At 60.5% G+C, this 19,026-nt stretch overlaps 1 protein-coding gene across 1 annotated transcript in view; it reads left to right on the top strand.

Annotated features, from left to right (window-relative positions):
* WDR90 (WD repeat domain 90) overlaps positions 1-18,658 on the top strand; it is a 20,007-nt gene extending 1,349 nt beyond the window's left edge. Inside the window, exons 2-43 of the mRNA XM_008579187.1 lie at positions 101-215; positions 333-509; positions 598-706; positions 891-1,061; positions 1,356-1,470; positions 1,567-1,634; positions 2,020-2,123; positions 2,205-2,423; positions 2,547-2,609; positions 2,887-2,955; positions 3,928-4,038; positions 4,504-4,649; positions 4,721-4,778; positions 5,517-5,635; positions 5,798-5,941; positions 6,038-6,168; positions 6,237-6,353; positions 6,742-6,977; positions 7,182-7,321; positions 7,613-7,743; positions 8,266-8,396; positions 8,775-8,936; positions 9,100-9,228; positions 9,546-9,661; positions 9,740-9,780; positions 9,896-10,027; positions 10,138-10,323; positions 10,598-10,695; positions 11,164-11,266; positions 11,545-11,666; positions 11,855-12,014; positions 12,111-12,301; positions 12,409-12,577; positions 12,721-12,832; positions 13,217-13,388; positions 16,497-16,619; positions 16,822-16,996; positions 17,098-17,228; positions 17,339-17,482; positions 17,558-17,677; positions 17,776-17,860; positions 18,238-18,658. Coding sequence (XP_008577409.1) covers positions 101-215; positions 333-509; positions 598-706; positions 891-1,061; positions 1,356-1,470; positions 1,567-1,634; positions 2,020-2,123; positions 2,205-2,423; positions 2,547-2,609; positions 2,887-2,955; positions 3,928-4,038; positions 4,504-4,649; positions 4,721-4,778; positions 5,517-5,635; positions 5,798-5,941; positions 6,038-6,168; positions 6,237-6,353; positions 6,742-6,977; positions 7,182-7,321; positions 7,613-7,743; positions 8,266-8,396; positions 8,775-8,936; positions 9,100-9,228; positions 9,546-9,661; positions 9,740-9,780; positions 9,896-10,027; positions 10,138-10,323; positions 10,598-10,695; positions 11,164-11,266; positions 11,545-11,666; positions 11,855-12,014; positions 12,111-12,301; positions 12,409-12,577; positions 12,721-12,832; positions 13,217-13,388; positions 16,497-16,619; positions 16,822-16,996; positions 17,098-17,228; positions 17,339-17,482; positions 17,558-17,677; positions 17,776-17,860; positions 18,238-18,395 — 5,503 coding nt within the window. The 3' untranslated portion in view covers positions 18,396-18,658. The remainder of the gene's footprint in view (positions 1-100; positions 216-332; positions 510-597; positions 707-890; positions 1,062-1,355; positions 1,471-1,566; positions 1,635-2,019; positions 2,124-2,204; positions 2,424-2,546; positions 2,610-2,886; positions 2,956-3,927; positions 4,039-4,503; positions 4,650-4,720; positions 4,779-5,516; positions 5,636-5,797; positions 5,942-6,037; positions 6,169-6,236; positions 6,354-6,741; positions 6,978-7,181; positions 7,322-7,612; positions 7,744-8,265; positions 8,397-8,774; positions 8,937-9,099; positions 9,229-9,545; positions 9,662-9,739; positions 9,781-9,895; positions 10,028-10,137; positions 10,324-10,597; positions 10,696-11,163; positions 11,267-11,544; positions 11,667-11,854; positions 12,015-12,110; positions 12,302-12,408; positions 12,578-12,720; positions 12,833-13,216; positions 13,389-16,496; positions 16,620-16,821; positions 16,997-17,097; positions 17,229-17,338; positions 17,483-17,557; positions 17,678-17,775; positions 17,861-18,237) is intronic.
* The last annotated feature ends 368 nt before the right edge of the window (positions 18,659-19,026 follow it).

Below are 19,026 nucleotides of genomic sequence, written 5' to 3'. Positions count from 1 at the left end.
CGGCTGCTCGGGGGCAGCCCGCCCTGAGCGCGGTTGTCGTCGCTGGCGAGGGCGGGGACAGCCCCGGAGGCTCTAGTGGCCCCCCGCTGACGTGATCCGCATCCCCGGGCCCCCTTCCCGCAGTGTGGCAGCACCCGTTCCTGAACGTCTTCAGACACTTCAAGGTGGACGAGTGGACGCGGTCCACCAAGGAGGGCGACGTGGCCCTGGTGACGGTATGGGAGCCAGGGTACCTAGCAGCCCCTCCTGTCCTGCTGGGAAGCCACGCTGCGCCACCTGGGGGTCGGTAGGTGGCCCCTTCTGAGTGGACGCGGGCTCCTGTCTCTCTCCAGGACAAGACTCTGAAGAGCACCGTGTATCGCATCCGGGGCTCCGTCTCCGCTGGCAATTACATCCAGCTCCCCAAAACTAGCACCCAGTCCCTGGGGCTGACCGGGCGGTACCTGTATGTGCTCTTCCGGCCCCTGCCCTCCAAGCACTTTGTCATCCACTTGGACGTGTCCACCAAGGTTCGGAGCTCAGGACTGGGGTCTGTGCGTGCAGGCTGCTCTCCTGCCGCCCCCTCTGTGTCCTCACAGCCATACTCTGCTCCTGCAGGACAGCCAGGTCATCCGCGTGTCTTTCTCCAATCTCTTCAAGGAGTTCAAGTCCACGGCCACATGGCTTCAGTTCCCTTTCATTTTTGAAGGCAGGACATCCGGGAGAGGTGATACCAAGATGGGGCATGAGTGGTCGGGAAAGGCTGCCTGAGGGCCCGGAGAGAGATGGTTGCAGGCCCAGTTGGGCTCCTGCATGGCCCCGAGGGGCAGCCTGGGCAAGGCACAGGGTCATAGCTGGGGAGGAGGAGCTGGGAAGAGGGTAGACACTGATCTTGGGCACCCGTCCTGCAGACCTGGCAGGCGCGGCTCCTCCTTGTGCCCATTGGACCTGCCTACAGCTCGACTTGCAGGACATCCTTCTAGTCTACCTGAACCGGCACTATAGCCATCTCAAGAGCATCAAGTTGTGTGCCAGTCTGCTGGTCAGAAACCTCTACACCAGCAACTTGTGCTTCGACCCTGGTGAGGGCCACACCCTACACCCCGCGCCCACTCCCCTTTGTGTTGGTCTCCATTCCCCCCTAGTTCTCAGCCTAGGAAGGGCTCAAGTCCTGGCACTTGATGAAAGTGCCCCTGCTGTGCTATCTTTGAGCTCTGGCTTGGTGTAGTTGGAGACTGGGACCATGTGGTGGGGTTGGTAGCTGGGCTGGTAGCTGCACAGTAACCTCGTGGGCGCCTGGTAGTGAGCTTCACCTGGGTCTAGGAGAGGTGGTGGAACAGGCTGCCTGTGACTTGGAGCAACCCTGCTCCTTGTAGCTGTCTCTGTCACTGAGGCCCGGCGGGCACAGCTGCCTGTCACTCCTGTGCCTCGAGAGATGGCATTCCCGGTGCCAAAGGGGGAGAGCTGGCACGACCACTACGTCCACATCCGGTGAGTGGCTCTGCTGTTCCCGGGGGAGACCTCTGGTGGTGGGAAGGCAGGGAGGCCCCTTGGCACCAGACGCTGACTATTCCTCTGCCCACCGAGGTTTCCAAGTGACAGCCTGAAAGCACCTTCCCAGCCGATTCAGAAGAGCTGTTCCCCTTCTGAGGCAGGTGGGCCTATAGGGTCAACAGGGACCCAGGATCAGGCCTGCAGGGCATGTGGAGCTCGGGGGGCAGGGAAGACTGTGAGGGGGCCTGGTTGTACAGTACACCCAGGGGCCCAGGTTAGCCTGCAGCTTGTCCAAGTTCCTAGAACCATGTGGGAGGTCTGTGTAAGAGGCACCCTGGGCCCCAAGCTTTCCAGCTGGAAGAGGGAGTGCTGGGACCTGGGGTGGATGGTGGGCTGTGGCCATCAGTGTGGCGCCTCCCGCAGACGGGGTGAAGCTGGGGCCACCTGCTGTTGCCCCCACACCTGCCAGTGCCTTGTGGCCACGTCTTCACCAGGTGTCTTTGTGCACTGTTCTGCCAGTTATTGGGACTCTTTGCTCCTTTGCAGTCCTCATGGGGCCTATGCCACAGCCTTTCCCTCACCTGGTGGCTTTCAGCAAACCCGTGCAGGACAGCATATCCTCTGTGGTCCAGATACCCAACCCCACAGCCGTGAGTGCCTCCTTGTCCCCCGAGATAGGGCTGGGCCCAGGGTGGCCCCAGGATGCTGATGGACACATGTCCCCCCCACAGTCCCAGCAGGCCCCCTCGGCGGCCAAGCCCCTTCCAGAAGTCAGCCTGTCTCGTGAGTGCTCAGAAGTCTTCAAAGTTGGTGGCCTTGGCATCCATGGCCAAGAGCCTTCGGCCCAGGTGGAGACTGCCGACTCACACATGGCTGTCAGTGGTGTCCACGTGTTTGCCCATGAGTCAGCTGTGGGGCCCATGGCCCTGGAGGACGCCAGCTCCCGAGAGGTGAGTGTGCGTCCCAAGGCAGGCCAGGCCAGGGCAAGGTGTGGGTAAGGGGCTGCTGGGCCTGTGCCCACCGTGAGTTGTGTTCAGGGCAGACAAGGCCTCTGATGGTCTCTTCTCATCTAGCCTCCTGGCAGAAAGCAGAGCTGGCAGGAGACAGCTTTGGACAAGAATCTTTCTCGACAAAGAGTAAGGAAGGGCTTGTACCCACTCCCCAACTCTACACGACACCCCAGCCCCAGGTGGTCAGTGGGGGGCCATAGGTGTCAGGCAGGGGCAGGATCTGGAATCCCCGGAGGGCCTGGCAGTGCTGCCAGATCCTGGCTTCTACCACAGAGCAGCAGCAGAAGCCACCCAGGACTCATGTGGTTTTCTTGAGAGGCAGGACCCAGCCCAGGGTGGGGCATCCCTGGTGGGATGGGGGCTGCACCCTCCTGGGGTCTCATTGTGAGTTTGCCTGTTTCAGAGCTTCCTCCCGGACCCAATCCTGAGGCTCAAGCGGGTCATCGGTTTTGGGGGCCACAGCACCAAATGGGTGAGGGGTCCTGTGGCTGTTTCCAGGACAGCTCTCATTGGGTTGGTGCAAGTATTGGGGGGACAGAGGGGAGACCCTATGCTCCCCAGGTGGCTGTGTGGATTCCTGAGCCCCCTGCAGGCTCTGCTGGCTTCCCCTTGCCCTGCCCACATTTGTTGTTGCTTCATGGGCACACGTGGGTTTCCAGGTTGTTGGCATCCCTGATTTGCTTGGCAAAGCCTGGGGGATACCATCCGGGTTAAAATGCTTCCAGATGGCCGGTCCCGTGGCTCACTTGGGAGAGTGCAGCACTGGTAGCGCTGAGGCCACGGGTTCGGATCCTATATAGGGATGGAGGGTGTGCTCACTGGCTGAGCGTGGTGCAGACTACATCATGCCAAGGGTTGTGATCCCCTTACCGGTCAAAAAACAAACAAACAAACAAAATGCTTCCAGAGACCAGAAACGCTCCCTCGTGCCTTTAGAGCTCTGACAAGTGTGTACTACTGTGACCCAGACCAGCCGTGTGTGGCCTGGTTGTGGATGCGATGTGTGGGTTCTGGTGGGAGAAGTGGCTGTTCTGGGGAGGAGCCCCAGCTGTGGAGGAGGTGGCCTTTTCCCCCAGCCCCCAATGGGCCTGGGCACTTGTCAGGCTCTCCTGGATGCAGGCTCCGAGTCTTTGGGGGGCACTTTGGTCTTTTGCTACCCTAATCCCAGAGTTTCTTGTGTCGGAAGCAAGGATTGGAGGGTGTGCGTGCGTGCAGGCAGGTGTATGTTGCCCTGTTCTTTGGTATGTGTGTCTCTTTGATGCATGTGCCTGTGAAGGGTACATGTGCTCTTCTGTCCTGGGTGGCCCACATGTGCACATGTGTGTGGACCAGGACTGCAACCCTTTCCTGGGCTCGGGAGGGAGATCAGGCTGGCCTCTAGGCAGCCAGGAGGGGCCTGAGGTACTGCTGGTAACTGACTACAGCCTCTGGCCCCACGTGTTAGGCCCTGTGGACCAAGGATGGGGTGGCTGTTGTCTACCCCTGCCATGCGGTCATTGTTGTCCTGCACATTGACACTGGGGACCAGCGCTTCTTCCTCGGCCACACGGACAAGGTGGGTGCTGCAGGGTCTGGGGTGGCTCGTGCCTGCAGGTCCTGCAGCCTCCCCCAGACTCTGCCTCCCCTGTTCTTTGGTATGTGTGTCTCTTTGATGCATGTGCCTGTGAAGGGTACATGTGCTCTTCTGTCCTGGGTGGCCCACATGTGCACATGTGTGTGGACCAGGACTGCAACCCTTTCCTGGGCTCGGGAGGGAGATCAGGCTGGCCTCTAGGCAGCCAGGAGGGGCCTGAGGTACTGCTGGTAACTGACTACAGCCTCTGGCCCCACGTGTTAGGCCCTGTGGACCAAGGATGGGGTGGCTGTTGTCTACCCCTGCCATGCGGTCATTGTTGTCCTGCACATTGACACTGGGGACCAGCGCTTCTTCCTCGGCCACACTGCCCTGGCACCAGATGGCGACCCGGGGGTGGCTCGTGCCTGCAGGTCCTGCAGCCTCCCCCAGACTCTGCCTCCCCAGGTCTCCACCCTGGCGCTGGATGGGAGCAACTTGCTGCTAGCCTCGACACAGGTCCGGCCTCCCAGCATAGTGCGGCTCTGGGACTTCCACACCGGGGGGTGTCTGTCCCTGTTCCAGAGCCCAATGCATGCCGTCTGCTCCCTCAGGTGGGTAGGGACCTCCACACTGGGGGTGGGGGCAACCCAGGCGACGCTGACCACCTCCTCTGCATCCACAGCTTCTCCAACAGTGGAGCCCTTCTCTGTGGCATCGGCAAGGACCACCACGGGAGGACGGTAACAGGGTCCTGGCCTGGCTGGTGGGCGGCAGCTGGAGAGTCTGTTTTCTAAAGATTTTCCACGCAGCTTAGGAAATGATGGCTCCCCACTCAGCCTCCTCCCTGATGGGGATTCTGCCAGCCTGAGTTGCGCCCTGGGTGTTGTGCCCTCTGGGATCTGTGTGTCCACCCAATTCCCCCCACAGAAAACACCACTGAGTGTTTGTTTTATGCTTCGCCGTGTCACTCGTGCAGCGGGCATCGCTTTAAGTCAGTGTTTAGGTAACTTACTGTGTTTCCTCTGGTGGTGTGTTGTAGTTGTGAAACAGGTGATTTTTACACGTTAGCCCCTCTGAAGTTGACCTTAGCCCCTCTGAAGTTGACCTATGTATGAGAATCAGGGACACCTTCATAGTGCAGAGGTGCCCCAGCGTTTCACCATGGGCATGCGTCCTGCTTTCTGTCCACTCTTCGCTTGTGGGTCGCTTCTTCCTGTTTTTCTGCAGATGGGGCTGTGGCACCCAGCTCTGCTTGTCCTTGTAGAAGCCTTGGAATCGGCCACATCTCAGGGCAAGCGTGTGCAGGGGGCCGGTTCCCCTGACCCTCAGCAGCCACAGTGCTCAGTGACTGGTTTCTGTGTGAGACAAAAGCTACCACCTGGCAGGGCTCAGCTGAGCCTCGGGCAGTTAAGGCGGAACTGGGAGGAGGGCTCGCGGGCTGGGTTCTGCTGCCTGGGCTCAGCATGGGCTTGTTCCAGGTGGTGGTGGCATGGGGCACAGGCCAGGTGGGCCTTGGTGGCGAGGTGGTGGTTCTCGCAAAGGTGCACACTGACTTTGACATCCAGGCCTTCCGGGTCACCTTTTTTGATGAAAGCAGGTGATGTGGCTGCCCCGCCCGTGGTGCTGGGACAGGCTTTGGGTCCAGGGTGGGGGCCCCTCCCGTCCCTGGCTCGAGGACCCTCTTCGTAGTCCATGCGTGTGGGGTCTCCTCATGGGGTTGGGGGCCCTGGGCGGTGCTCATGGTCCATTCTCCTTGCAGGATGGCATCCTGCGGGCGGGGCAGCGTGCGGCTGTGGAGGCTGCGTGGGGGGGAGCTGCGCTCCTGCCCTGTGGACCTGGGAGTGCATCACATGCTGCAGTTCACTGATCTCGCCTTCAGTCAGGCCCAGGAAGGCCCCACTCTGTGAGTCCCCCCACCCTTCTTATCACCTGACCCAGCCTGGGGCCCCGCTTGCCCTGTCCCCCGGGACCCTAGCTCACCTGTCGCCTCCTGGGGCAGGTATGTCTGCAGCCGCAGCGGCCACATACTGGAGATTGACCACCAGCGCATGGCTGTGCAGCAGACCCGCCACCTGGTGCCCACGCCGACCCCCGGCGGCCCCCACCCACAGAAGCAGACCTTCAGCTCAGGTACATGGGCGCCTGCCGTAAGGGGGAGGTGGCATTGACACTGTGGCACTAATGCCTCCTGTCCCCAGGCCCCGGCATTGCCATCAGTAGCCTCAGCGTCTCCCCAGCTGTGTGCGCTGTGGGCTCCGAGGATGGCTACCTGCGACTCTGGCCCCTGGACTTCTCCTCAGTGCTCCTGGAGGCAGGTGAGGCCATGAGCGTCCCCTCCTAGCTCAGGGAGGGCTGGGTCCTTGGGGCTTCTGTGTTGGCAGCACTGTCTCTGGGCTGGATGGGGGTCGTGGGACCAAGGGGCTGCATCCTGAGGGATCCACTGATGTCAGGGCTGCCCGAAGGTCTGCTTCATGCAAGGGCCAGGTGGGTGGTGGGTGAGGTGCTCCTTGTGCCTGCTCAGCCCGGGAGTGGTGGTCTTGAGGACTTGCCTCTCCCAGCCTGTGGTGAGCCCCGGGCTCTTTGTGGCAAGGAAATGGGTTTGTCTGTGTCTTGGGACCTGAATGACCCAAATACCAGTGACTCTGGTACCCGGATGACCCCTCGTAGGCCCGGGAACTTGCTGATCCCCCTTCCTTTCCACAGAGCACGAGGGCCCCATCAGCTGGGTCTGCGTCAGCCCTGATGGCCTGCGTGTACTATCCAGCACCTCCTCAGGCCACCTGGGCTTTCTGGACATCCCGTCCCGGGAGTACAGTGTGCTGGTCCGTTCCCACATGGCCCCAGTGCTGGCGCTCTCCACAGAGCAGAGCCGAGGGCAGCTGGCTACCGTGTCCCAGGACTGCACCGTCCGTATCTGGGACCTGGCCACCTTGCAGCAGGTAGGGTGTGGCAGAGGGCGCGCATGGCCAGGAGGGGCTGGGGGCCAGAAGCCAGGCCAAAGCCGTGAGGAGATGGGACCCACAGGGCCATTGGTTCTTCCAGCCTATGTCTGGGGCCCTCGGGCTTCAGCCACCTGGAGAGCCTCTCGTCCCTTGGGCTCTTGTGGACCCTGCCCAGCCCTCACCATGGCCTCCGTCCCACAGCTGTATGACTTCAAGTCACCTGGTGAGGCCCCATGCGCTGTCGCTTTCCACCCTGTGCAGCCGACCTTCTTCTGTGGCTTCAGCAGTGGGGCCGTGCACTCCTTCAGCCTGGAGGCCACCGAGGTCCTGGTGGAACACATGTGAGTACCCCGCCAGCTGCCAACCCTTCAGGGGCCTGGACCACACAGAGACCCTACAGTGGAAGCTGGGGTTGTTTGTGGGATCCCCTAGGGGGGTTCAACGGGGTGGGAGAGGACCATCTTTGGGAAGGCCAGCATGACCTGAGCCCCTGCCCTGACCCCTGCTGCCCTGCGGGGAGTCCAACCAGGCCTGGCGGTGGGAGGGCCAGGGCCAGGGTGGCTCCCAGGGCTCCTGCATCCTGACTGGGCTCCAAGGACTGAGGCCAGGGAGCATTCCTGTGTGTGGTGCAGGTGTCACCGAGGAGCCATCACCGGCCTGGCTGTCACCCCCAATGGCAAATTTCTCTTCAGCTCTTGCTCCCTGGGCACCCTGGCCCAGTATAGCTGCGCCATCCCGCGGAGCTGTGTCCTCCAAGTGGCAGGTCAGGCTCCTGTAAGCCACTCAGGCTGGTCCCAAAGGACTGGGGAGGCCCGGGACTCGGTGCAGGACATTGCCTGACCTGCTGGATCCTGTGTGGGCAGTGTTGTTGCCTTCAGTAGCTGTCTAGACCCCTGGGAGAATGTGTATTGAGCTCCCAGCCCTCCAGAGCCAAAGGTCAGCGAGGGGATTGTGCCCACCATGCCCCAGGAGGGGGACACTGGAGCACCAGGGCAGCAGATGGGAGGTCACCTCCCCCCTCCCACGGCTGCCATAACTTGAGGGGAACACTCTGTGGTCAGTCCTGGTCCACAAGAGCTCCGCACTTTATGGGTGGTATCCTGTGTTTACTGGTGTCTCAGTGTCCTGCACCCAATCCCTAGGGGCTGCTGCCAAGGGATCTGCCCTCCCTGGGCTGGGGTTTCTGCAGGTGGGGCAGGGCTGGGCAGCACTTCCTCGGGCCCTGACCCATGTGTGCTCTGGGTGCTCCCTCCCCACCGCTGACCTCCCCACCATGCTGCCACAGTGGACATGGTGTGCCGGGATTCCCACCTGAGCCCCAATGCCCTGGCAGTGAGTGGGGACAGCCGCCTCCTGGCCTTTGTGGGCCCCTCCAGGTGCACAGTGACGGTCATGGACTCGGCCTCCCTGGGTGAGGTGAGTCGGTGGGGCCTCCTGGGTCCAGCGTGGCAGCTACTCAGTCTGCCCAGCAGGACTGATCAGTACCCCCGTCTCTGGCTGCCGCGTGGCTCATGGGCAGGCAGGGGCTCTCCTTGGCCTGGTGCAAAGTTCAAGGGGACGCAGGGGCAGGCCGGAGGCCACAGTCACTTGGGAGCAAGACCCAGGCCCGGCCACACCTCACTCATGGGCATAGAACATACCAGCCTAGTGGGAGTGCCGGGGCCAGCCCCGCTGTACTGGGTGAGGTAGCTTCCCTTGTGTAAGGCCCTGAGACTGCCTCCCTCCTGCCTGGCTCTGGGAGGCTCCAACTCTGCCTGGAGGCCAAGGCCAGCAGCCACTTGCTGCTCTCCCCAGCTGCTGCGTGTCGACATCAGCACCCCAGACCTGGCCAGCAGCCGCCTGGACTCGGCCGTGGCTGTCTGCTTTAGCCCTGCAACACTAGGTCACCTGCTGGTGTCCACATCATCCAACAAAGTTGTGGTGCTGGACGCCACGTCAGGCTGCACTGTCCGTGAGGTGAGCTCTGGGCCTACAGCCCGCCAGCCTGGCCTTCCCTTTCCCCTCCAGGTCTGACTTCTGTGCCTGCAGCCCCTCTGGCCGGGCAGGGGGCTGGCGGGGAGGCCTTAGGCTGCCTGCCCTCTACTGAGAGGCAGTGTTTTCCAAGAACATTCCATTGCAGCTATCCAGTGTCCACCCTGTGGCCTGCGCTTCCCTGGCTCTCAGCGAGGATGCCCGCTTCCTGCTGACGGCCACTGGCCGGGTCGTCAAGGTGTGGGACTACTCGATGCAGGCTAGCCCCAGTTGCCAGGTGTGTGTCGTGGGTGGACGGGCAGCCCTAGCTGCCAGGAGTCTTCTCTAGTGTCTGGGGAGACGCCTGGAGGCCCAGGTTGGGATAGAGCAGACTGTTGCTGGGGGGCGGGGAGGGCTGGGGAGGTGGGAGGGTGGAGGACCACCCCCAGGACACTCTGTGCTGGCTGGGACCTAATGCTACATGGGGGTCTCTCAGTTCCCAGTCTAGTGGATCTAGGGGCTCACCACCAGATCCCCACACACACAGACCCTGCACAGCAGAGTTCCCAGTACACCTCGGGGTCTCTGCATGTGACACTTACTCATTGCCCCCAGGTGTACATTGGCCACTCAGAGCCCGTGCAGGCAGTGGCCTTCACCCCTGACCAGCAGCAGGTCCTCAGCGTGGGGGACGCCATCTTCCTCTGGGACATCCTGGTCACCCCTGAGAGGCAAGTGTCCGCCATCAACTGTGTCCACCTGGGCCTCCCACTAGGCATTCCTGACTCCCTCCCTTGTTTCCTCTCCAGGGATCAAAGCTTGCCCATGTCACCCTCTGCCTGTGAGCCTGGTGAGTGGTTCAGGGTTGATGGAGGGAGCAGGCATGCAGGTGCTGGCAGGTGCCGCTTCCTTCACCAGGGCAGGGAGGCTGGCCCTAAGTGACAGGCATCTCCTTCCATCCCCAGGCCCAGGCCCAGGGCAGCTAAAGGATGTGGCATCTGGGGCCAACAGTCTCCCCCGGCAGCAGGTGCCTGTGCCATTCCAGGCATGTCCACGACAGCTTGGTGTCTGTGCCAGGCCTCCTGAGGGCAATAATGGTGAGGGGGAGGGGTCCCAGGAGGGTGCGTGTGGGCCTCCCTCCTGTTGGGTAGGGGTGCAGGTGGGGTCAGGGTATGTGCTCCTCTTGTTCTTCTTGCTGTCTCCCCAGGCACTTTCTCCACATCGGATGAGGAAGGGTCCTGTGAGGAGAGCCACGGCCTCAATGGGCTACGCCGGGCCCCAGGCCCACCCGTACTAGTGGGAAAGGAGGCCAGCTGGGCTGGAGATGGGGCCTGGGGGGCTGCCAGGGGCTCCCAGGGGCTCATTGTGCCTCCCTGTCCCGACGGCCAGCCCAGTAAGCAGTGGAGGGCAGCAGGCAAGGCCACTGGTGGCGAGGGGAGGGGGCCAGGTACCCATATTGCATAAGCTCGAGCTGGCCTGAGGGTGGCCTCAGCTACCCCGACAGTCGTGGTGTTGCCTCTGTAAGATGTGGTGAGGTCCCTTGCAGGGCAAAGGGCGAGCAAGGGGGTTCCCACACAGCTGCAGCGGGCACAGCTCACCGGTAGACTGTGTGTGGTGCAGGATCTCTAAAGGGTTTCTGGGCAGTTTGGACTCTTCCTCCCTTTCAGGTTCCCAAAGCACTGGAGAAGTAGGACCTGAGCCTGCCACCCACCCAGTTTCCTGCAAGCACTTCTCAGCCCACTGCAAGGCCTCCATGCTGGCCAAGGTCGGCTGTGGCCCCGCTCTGCCGGGGTGGGGGGTGTTCTGGGAGCCCTCTTTCTCCCTAGTGGACATGGGGCCCTCTTGGGTTTCCCCAGGGTCTTCTCAGGCAGTGCTCCAGACCTTGGGGGCCTGTTACCCCGAAGGGCACCTCTCCTTCCCTCCTGCACCCACACTCCCGTCATCCATCTGGCACTTACACTGGGCCCTGTTAGCAACCTGCTGACCCCACCTAGCAGCTGCCCTTGCTGAGAGCCCCGTGGGCCTGGCTGCCCCTTCTCGGCCTCCCCATGCTCCAGGCTCCCTTACCTCCCACCGCTTCCCTGTCTGTACCCACAGCTCCCGTCCCCACCTGGCCTGGGTGTGGCTCAAAACGGCCTCCCATGTATAGGCTTGGGGCCCATGTGTCCTGAGATGGCTGGGGGTGGGCCATGACTTTGCTGGGCACCAGAATTCCGGGTCTGCTTCTCTGCAGGGCATCTCCTTCCCTCCCGCCCATGGCAAGCAGCTGCGCCTGAAGGCTGTCGTGGGCTACAGTGGGAATGGGTGGGCCAACATGGTCTGGAGGCCGGACACAGGTAGCGACTGCTAGCCCTCCCCTGCCCCCAGTCAAGAAGCAGCATGGTGGGGCCCAGCTCATCCATCCCTGGACCAGGCCTGGAGAGCGCTGGCATCAGTTGGGGGCTCCAGGGTGGAGGGGTGTATTCTCCCAGTAATACCTGCTGGGCTCCAGTCCACTTCCTGTGAACCCTCGTGGCTGCTGGTAGTGATGGCGAGCATGCGCCCCCGGGACCTTGCTGACTTCTGGGGCCCATGTCCATTGGCACGGCCTCCAGGCAGCCCTTCCTTCCCACAGGCTTCTTTGCCTACACATGTGGTCGCGTGGTGGTGGTGGAGGACCTGCATTCTGGCACCCAGAAGCACTGGCTTGGCCACCCAGAGAAGATCTCCACACTGGCCCTCAGCCACAATGCCCAGGTGCCCGCCCCACATCTCCCTCCTCCACACTAGGGCCTCATTGTGCAGCAGAGCCTAGCTCCCGGACCGCTACTGGCTCTTGCAACCAGAGACAGCGCAAAGACAATTCTGGCCTCCCTGCCACCAAAGTCAGGGTGGGACCACGAGATGCACCCTTCCCACTGACTGCCTACCCTCCCACCTGCTAGGTCCTGGCCTCTGCCTCAGGCCACAGCAGCGCAGCCGCCCACTGCCAGATCCGCATCTGGGATGTGTCTGGGGGCCTCTGCCAGCACCTCATTGTTCATCATAATACCACTGTGCGGGCCCTGGCCTTCTCTCCTGACGACAGGCTCCTTGTTACACTGGGTTAGTGGGCAGAGCAGGCAGAGGGCAGGGGCTTCCCTGGGACCCCTGGGAGGCTGGACCTGCATGCCTGACATGCCTGCCCACGTGTCTCTCCAGGGGACCATGGTGACCGCACTCTCGCCCTATGGAGCACAGTCACCTACAAGCTTGTGTCCTCTGCCCGCCTCCCAGAGCCGGTGCACAGCATGGCCTTCAATCCCTGGGATGCCAGCGAGCTCGCCTGTGTGGGCCGTGGTGCTGTCACCTTCTGGCACTTGCAGCAGCGGGGGGCAGACGTCAGTCTCCAGGTGCCAGGCTGCCAGCTCTAGTGCTCAGGTTCAGAGGCAATTTTGGGGGTGGAGTCTGTCTGAACCTGCATCATTGCTGACTCACAGCCACAGTTTTGCCCTGCCAGGTGCACCAAGAACCGATCCCCAAGGAGGCGGGGGCGGGTGAGCTGACCTCACTCTGCTATGGGGCTGCCTCTCTGCTCTACTGTGGCTCTAGCTCTGGCCAGGTCTGTGTCTGGGACCCGTGTGCCAGCCGCTGCTTTCTGGCCTGGGAGGCGGACAATGGCGAGATCGGTGGGTGCATAGCAGAGCCCCCGTGGCCCCTCAACAGCTAAAGGCATGGAACTGTCCCTGGGAGCCTTGAGTCCTGGCTTCCAGGCATCTTGTGGCCCAGGGCGTCCGAGGAAGGTGGCTTATGGCTACTCACTATCTCCTAGGAGTGCTGCTATGCTCAGGCTCGAGACTGGTCAGTGGCAGCAACACGAGGCAGCTGCGCCTGTGGGCTGTGGGGGCCGTGCCGGAGCTGAGGCGCAAGGGCTCACGTGCCAGGTGAGCTGTCATGGGGGCAGTGGCTCTGCCCCATGCTTCATGCTTTGGCTGCAGGCTGGCGCTTGTACCCTCGACCTGGTGCCCTTGAGCCTTGCTCCTCCCAAGGGGCTCTGCTCTCATGCGAGGGCTGCTGTGGAGATCTGTCATCAGCTGCACTACTGTGTGGGGATGCTGTTGGGCCTGGCCAGGGCCCCACAGGCTGCAGCGTGAGGACAGTGACAGGCCCGGAAGCCCCTCAGCTCCCTGGACTCTCACTGCCTCCATCTTTAGGAGCACAGCCAGGCCCCAAGATGTGATGGCTGTGGGGCCCTGCTTTGCCCAGGTGCACCCAGGTGGCTCTTGTCACCTACCATGAGACCCCCATCCTCCTCCCCTACCCCTCAGGTACAGTTCTGTGTTCATGGAACGTGAGCTGACCCTGGATGGGGCCGTTGTAAGTGCCAGCTTCGATGATGGCATGGACATGGGCGTTGTGGGCACCACTGCGGGTACACTCTGGTATGTCAGCTGGGCCGAGGGCTCTAGTACCCGCCTCATCAGTGGCCACAGGAGCAAGGTGAGGCCATGGACTCATGCAGAACACGTCTGAGGCGTTTCCAACTTGGGCAGAGTAGGGTAGGGCAACAAGCTGCATCTGGTCAGCTCCATCCTCTCGCACCCCAGGTTCTTACACGTGCAGCTGTCAGTGGCTCATGAGTAACTGTGTTGGGGACTTTCAATATAGCAACTCTCAAGCACACACATCCCTTGATGCTCTCCTGTTGCTTGACATGGTGTCCGAGTAGGGTCCACAGGAGGGAGTTGCCCAGCAGACCTCACAGGTCTACAAGGTCCTTCCTTTCTTCTCTGTTGCTTTTTTTCCCCTCATAATTTACTCATTGAAGAGACTACGTTATCTGTCGTGGGCCCCCATAGACTCGCTTCATGGGTGCGGTGTCCAGGGGTTGTTCCTAGGGCCCAAGGGGTCAGGAGGCCCAGGCAGGTTCCACATCATGTCTAGTCAGGGCTGGGTCAAATTCTGGTCATGCCTGGGGCAAGTTCTGGTCTGGTTAGTTCTTTATTTTTAAAGTTTTTTCTACTTTACTTTTTTGCACATTCCTTATTTTTAATTCAACATTTAAAATGTTCATGGAAGTCTCATCAGGTCAGAGTCAGGGCCTGGTCAGGTTCTGGTCAGGTCTGGGTTAGGGCCCGGTTGGGTCAGGGTCTGGGGCCAGTTAGGTACGGGTCAGGTCTGTTCAGGTCTAGTGAGGTCAGGGTCTGTTCAGGTCTGAGTCAGAATCTGTTCGGGTCTGAGTCAGGGCCTGGTCATGTCTTGGTTAGGTCTGGCCAGGTTTTGGTAACATTTGGGTCAGAGTCTGGTCAGACTGGCTTGGGTCAGGGGCTGGTCAGGTCTAGTCAGGTCTGGGTCAGGTCAAGCCTGGGTTAGGTTCTGCTCAGGTCAGCAGCAGATCTGGTCAGGCCTGGTCAGGTTCTGGTCAATTCTGGTTACGGTCTGGTCAGGTCTAGTTGTGTCTGGGTCAGGCCTGGGCTAGGTGGTCAGGGCCAGCAGTGGCCCGTCCCATCTCCTCCTGGTGGTGGGTTGTGTCTCCTGCTGCAATTATAGGGTACTGCTGGCCTGTCCTGGTGGCCTCTTGACCTAGAAGGACCCTCTACTTGCAGTGGAGACTGCAGGTGGGATGCCGTGAATGGCCTGCATGCTTCCAGAGAGGAAAACTGTCTCTTCAGCTCTTGGCTTTGCGGGGCAGGGCCGGGATGCAGCAGTAGGGTAGATGCTTGAGTCCTGAGTGTCTTTAGGAACTCCCAGATGCAAACGTGTCTGGGCTCCATGTCAGTGTGCTCCTAGACTCCCTTCATCTATCAATGGGAGGTTTTGAGTTGGCTCTTTACTCCTTTTTATTTTTTATTTATTTATTTATTTGTCCTTTTTTGAGACCGGCCGCACCGCGCTCAGCCAGTGAGCGCTGTGAGCTCACCGGTCATCCCTATATAGGATCACCCTTGACTTGGTGTTGTCAGCACCACGCTCACCCAGTGAGCCAACCGGCCATCCCTATATGGGATCCGAACCCGTGGCCTTGGTGTTATCAGCACCACACTCTCCCGAGTGAGCCACGGGCCGGCCCCCCTCTTTACTCCTTTTTTTTTTTTTTTTTAAAGATGACCGGTAAGGGGATCTTAACCCTTGACTTGGTGTTGTCAGCACCACGCTCACCCAGTGAGCCAACCGGCCATCCCTATATGGGATCCGAACCCGTGGCCTTGGTGTTATCAGCACCACACTCTCCCGAGTGAGCCACGGGCCGGCCCCCCTCTTTACTCCTTTTTAAAGTCTATGTTTATTCCAAGATAATGGTAGCCATCAACAAAATTTGAGTTTGACATGGGTGAGGATTATTTACTTTTCTTTTTTTGGTAACAGATTTATCGAAGTATAATTTATATGTACCATACATTTCATCCACTTAACATCAGTGGTTTTTAGAATATTCAACAGAGTTGTGCAACCATTAACACAATCAATTGGAGGTGTTTTCATCACCCCAAAAGGAAACCTTATACCTATTAAGTGGTCACTCCCAATTTCCCCCTCCCCCCAGCCCCTGGCAACCATGGATTGATTTTCTGTCTCTATGGGTTTACCCATTCTGGACATTCCATACAAGTGGACTCAAGCATTACGTGGCCTTTTGTATCTGTCTTCTCTCATTGAGCTTCATGTCTGGTTCATGTTCAGGTTCATTCACGTGGCACCATGTGTCAGAAGTTCATTTCTTCTTATGGCCAAATGCTACTCCATTGCATGGATGGAACGTGGTGTGTTTATCTCCCCCCGAGAGTCTGGGAATTTGGGTCCTGAGTCATTGACCTGAGCTGGTGGTCCCTAGTGGCTCCGCTCTTGTTCCAGGCTCACCCTGTGCAGTTTGCCCAAGATCGGACTTGGCCATTTTTTGCAGAGCCTGGGGACTCCCGCAATGGGAAATGGACTTAGAGGCCCAGAATGGTCTGAGCCCCAGAAGAGCTCACCATTGCTCAATGGAGCTGAGCTAAATTGTTATTTGAGGTGAAATGCATCATAAGTTCACACTCACACTTGAAATTCAAATTCAGAACTGTGTCATTTGATCTAACGTCACTGGCACATGGCCCCTGTATCTTTCTCCTCCTCCAAAAATCCCAGTTCTCAGTGGTACCTACATGATGACACATCTGCTTTCTCCCCTGATATGCCTGTGACAATTTCAGGAAAACCAAACCACTGCCACCAATGACATGAACACTGAAAACAACCAAGGCTGTGTTTTTGTGCTGTTTACCGTCAGTCCGCAGCCACTTGACACATGCTGACATCCCTGTCTTTTAGATTCTGTCAGACAGCTTTCTGTGATATCCCACCAAGTTTGACCAATAGGCTTCTTTTGCTTTGGATTGCCCTTAGGTCTAGTGTGGAGACACCCATGGGAGGTCATGATTGTTTCTTTATACCACATGGAGCTGGCTGGGGCCAGGTGGGCGTAGGCAGGAGACAGATGCTCTTATCTGGACCACCTGGCTTGGGAGGCTGGAGTAGGAAAGGCCTGTGACCCTTCTCTCTGCTTGAGGGCCACGTGGGCTCAGGTAGGGTTGGCCAGGTGCCCTTCAGCCCAGCTGTGGATTCCCACAGGTGAACGAAGTGGTTTTCAGCCCCAGCGAGTCCCACTGCGCCACATGTGGCGAGGATGGGAGCGTGAGGGTGTGGTCCTTGGCCAGCATGGAGCTGGTGATCCAGTTCCAGGTGCTGAACCAGGTGCGTGGGGCTCCCAGGGACCTGGGGTGCATGCTTGGGGGGGGGTGCTTGGGCCTCCAGCGAGTGCTGCCTGTCTGCTGAGGGACTCGGGAAGCTGAGGCCTCCCTTTGGCCTCAGGGTCTGTGTCCATGGCCTTGGGACTGGTGCCCCCATCACCCCCCTCCCTGGGGAAGTGCTGACATACCCCACAATGGGTTCCCAGAGCTGCCTCTGCCTGGCATGGAGCCCCCCGTCCTGCACACGCCCAGAGCAGCAGCGGGTGGTGGCGGGCTACAGTGACGGCACGTTGCGGGTCTTCAGCATCTCCCATACCGCAATGGAGCGGAAGATGCGCCCCCACCCAGCTGCACTGACGGCCATTGCCTTCTCCCCCAATGGTGAGGAGCTGGAGTGGGTAGGGTGCCGCCCATCCCTACCCAGCCCAGGCCACACCTCTGGGCTGGGGTCTCAGGGTGACATTTGGTCCCACCTGGCCCAGGTCAGACTGTCCTCTCTGGAGACCAGAATGGTCTTGTGGCTGTGAGCTGCCACCGCACAGGGATGACCTTCTGTGTGCTGAGTGATCACCAGGGTGTCCCAATTTCCACCATCCAGAGCACAAGCAAAGAGGTAGAGCAGCCTCCAGACCTGGCGAGGAGGGGCCTGGGGGTGCTGGCAGTGCAGGGGGGTGGGAAAACGGGCAGGGGGCACCCATCAGCCCCCATCTCCCTTCCCCCCAGTATGGAGACTTAGGGGTGGAGGGTACAGAGCTATGGCTGGCTGCCAGCGGGGACCAGCGGGTCAGTGTCTGGGCCTCTGACTGGCTGCGGGACCACTGTGAGCTCGTGGACTGGCTGAGCTTCCCGGCACCTGCTGCTGTGCAGGTGAGAAAGCCCGGTGGCAGCGCAGGTGGGGATGGTGCCTGCTCACCCCGCCACAGCATGTGCATCTCTTCACAGGCTTCTGGCTGCCCGCTGTCCTCTCTTGCTGCCTTCTGCCCCTGGGACAGGGCACTGCTGGTGTGCGTGGGCCTTGGCCTGCATGAGGAGGTGATCTTCTACAGCCTGCGCCAGAAGCAGGTACATGGATCTGCCTGCGTGGTACTGGGAACCTGTGGGACCCAGAGCTGTGGAGGGCAGGATCCCAGGCCATAGGAGCCTAGCACTTGCTTCTGCAGGTGGTGGAGAAGATACCGCTGCCTTTCTTTGCCGTATCCCTGAGCCTGTCTCCGGGGGCCCGTCTCATGGCCATTGGCTTCCCTGGTGAGTGCTGGTGGACACAGACGCAGGCCTGTCTTAGGTGGGGCTGAGTGGGCTCACCTGTACACCGTTGGCTCCTTGTCTCTGAGGTGATGTGAGGACACTTGCCCCAGGATCAGGAGATGAGTTGTGCAAGGTGCCAGGCTCAGTGCACAGCCCTGGGGTCTGAACAAGGAATGGGTGACTCCAAGGAGGGGTGTGGCTGGGCCAGCGGGGCCTTGCCCGTCCCAGGGAGTGGGACACCCTGGCTCAGGTGGACCCCTTCAGCTCTGCTGCCCCAGTCGCAGCTGCAGTGGGCCATGGGACATGGAGAACACAGCCCTGAGCCTTTCAGCACCGTGCTACCTGACTCTGGACAACTCTGTGCCTTCTGCCCACAGAGTGTGTGCTGAGGCTGATGGACTTTGCATCGGGGACCGCCCAGGATTTTGCTGGCCATGGTGATTCTGTGCATGTGTGCAGGTTCACCCCATCTGCCAGGCTGCTCTTCTCAGTAGCCCACAATGAGATCCTGGTGTGGGAGGTCACGGGCCACTGAGCTGACCCAGGACCGCCGTATCAGGTGCCCCTGCCGGCATGCTGGGCACCTGGTTAGGGGCTGGGCTGAGAAGCCAGATTGTCAATGGCCTTGTGCTGGGCCTAGATGGCTGGGACAGGCCAGGACTCCATGTAATCATCAGGACCAAGCTGTTCTGAATTTGGGTGACGTGAAAGTACTCGAACTACCTGTCGGATTTTTTCCTAAGGGGTTTTTAATGTTTCTGCCTGTACAGTTTAAATAAACGTTGGAGTTTTGCGTTATGTTGCATAGTTGTATTGGCAGGCTGCTGGTCACTGGCCTGAGCCCGGCCTCTGCCCCACCCCCAAGCCTCTTGCTCATTGCCCAGGACCTGTCCCCTGGCAGCGGGGGTGCCCAAGGCCTAGGCCACCTGCAGGGGCTGGTCAGGTCACGGGCGCCGGGCGCCGCCTGCAATACCCAATGCGACCCCGCGACGGCGCCACCGCACAGCCCGGCCGCTCTGGCCCGGCCACCTCGCTTGTGCAGCTGTGCGGGCGGGGACCGGAAGTGCGGGGCAAGCGCGGGAGAGGACAGGAAGGGCAAGCGCGGGCGGAGGACGGGGCCGGGGCCGGGGCCGGGGCCGGGTTCGGGTTGGGGATCGGGGCCGGAG

Source organism: Galeopterus variegatus, unplaced genomic scaffold (assembly GCF_000696425.1).
Source record: "Galeopterus variegatus unplaced genomic scaffold, G_variegatus-3.0.2 Scaffold1825, whole genome shotgun sequence".
In the NCBI taxonomy this organism is placed as follows: Eukaryota; Metazoa; Chordata; class Mammalia; order Dermoptera; family Cynocephalidae; genus Galeopterus; species Galeopterus variegatus.
Note: the sequence above shows the minus strand (reverse complement) of the source record. Positions and strands in the feature narration are given on the sequence as shown.